The sequence below is a fragment of the Saimiri boliviensis genome, chromosome 18 (genome assembly GCF_048565385.1).
Source record: "Saimiri boliviensis isolate mSaiBol1 chromosome 18, mSaiBol1.pri, whole genome shotgun sequence".
NCBI lineage: Eukaryota > Metazoa > Chordata > Mammalia > Primates > Cebidae > Saimiri > Saimiri boliviensis.
Window position 1 is genome coordinate 11,198,809 of NC_133466.1, and position 1,383 is coordinate 11,200,191.

At 45.6% G+C, this 1,383-nt stretch overlaps 1 protein-coding gene across 1 annotated transcript; it reads left to right on the forward strand.

The window, feature by feature from the left end:
* The first annotated feature begins 259 nt into the window (after positions 1–259).
* On the forward strand, positions 260–1,015 carry C18H21orf140 (chromosome 18 C21orf140 homolog). The gene has a single exon (XM_003927749.4). The coding sequence runs from the start codon at positions 260–262 to the stop codon at positions 1,013–1,015; it is 756 nt and encodes a 251-aa protein (XP_003927798.1).
* Positions 1,016–1,383: the final 368 nt, after the last annotated feature.

Consider the following 1,383-nt stretch of genomic DNA (forward strand, 5'->3'; position numbering starts at 1 on the left):
TGCTACTAAAAGATTGCAAACCTCTGTCTCAGACCTTTGCAGAAGTGATGCCAAAGTAGCATTTTTGTGGGTAGCATCGGCAATTCCCACATTTTATGGGTCAGCAGGGAGTTCGTTGTTCATGATGTCTTGAAACCTGAAGTGTATCTGTGGGACTGGCACAGCTGTAAGAAAGCCCTTTATGAGGTCATCATCCCCCACTTGCCAGCTTTCCCCAGACGCAGACATGTAAGCTTTTAAAAACACTTGAGAAACCACCATGCCTCGCTTTGCAAACGCTCTTTTCAGAAACATCATTAACAGAAGTCAATTTGATGGCATCAAGAGGACGCAATGCCTCCAATATCTGAAAACCCTGAGAACACTGCAATATGATGGATTTAAGACCGTATATTTTGGGGAAACCAGTATCCCAGAAAGTCTCGTAACTGGGGAATATGTTAGTGATGGATATTACATGCAAACCCCAAGTTGGTGTATTGTTCACGCTGGCGGTAGTCAGGGATGGGTGCCTTGGCAACATCGGATGTTCCTAAGAGATGAGCTGTGTATCAAACAAGAAGACAGCCTCTTCTCTGAGTTCTGTGACGTGGTGAGGAAGGCCTATGGAAAGTGTGTTATCGTGGTCAAAGAAAGAAGGCAGCAGGAAGAGCAGAGGCCAAAGGAAGACAGAGAAGCTGAGGGCCAGTTCTACATCCCTGCAGTCATTAACTTCGCAAACATTGTGTGTTGCCCAGAGGTGGCCAAGTCCTGTGGCCACGAACTACTCTCTCTGCCTTCCCCCTGCAATTACCTGAACCCTTTAGACTCAGCCTGGTCTTGTCTGAAATGGTTTATCTTCAATAACAGAAAAGAGTTTTGTTTGCAGTCCATTGACGATGTCTGTTCTTACCAATATATACTTTTCAGCAGTTTAATTACCGAAGGGATTGAAAGGATAAACCCAAGCAAGTGGAGAACGTTAACTAGCAGAGTACGGAGATGGGAAAACCACTATCTCGGGAAATGCTCTTAAGGGCGATTCCTCCAACAAGCAGTGAAGCTGCTGCGTGTTGGATTCCACACCACTACAGCCAAATGGACTTCCAACAGCGCCCTCCTGCTGCAAGAACTGAGCGGTTCCTAAGGATGCTGGCAAAGCACTTTTTCTGGAAGTTTCATTAAAATTTATTGGTAAGTTAGGGGTCTTGACTTTGATCTTGTAAAGGCTACTTTGAGGGCTCTGTCAGGGGGTGAATTAGGGTTAACCCAGCTCAAAGGAGGATGGGGGTGAGCAGGCTGAAAGGTTGTGTGGTCAAAATTTAGGTCTGAGAAGAAAAGAGAACCAGTGTGCAGTTATCCCCCAAAAAGTCCAAATTAAATAGGGTGCCAACTGGTTTCCAC

Bases quoted from the DNA above. Each gene is read 5' to 3' on its own strand.
- C18H21orf140 (XM_003927749.4), top strand. From the start codon at position 260: ATGCCTCGCTTTGCAAACGCTCTTTTCAGAAACATCATTAACAGAAGT.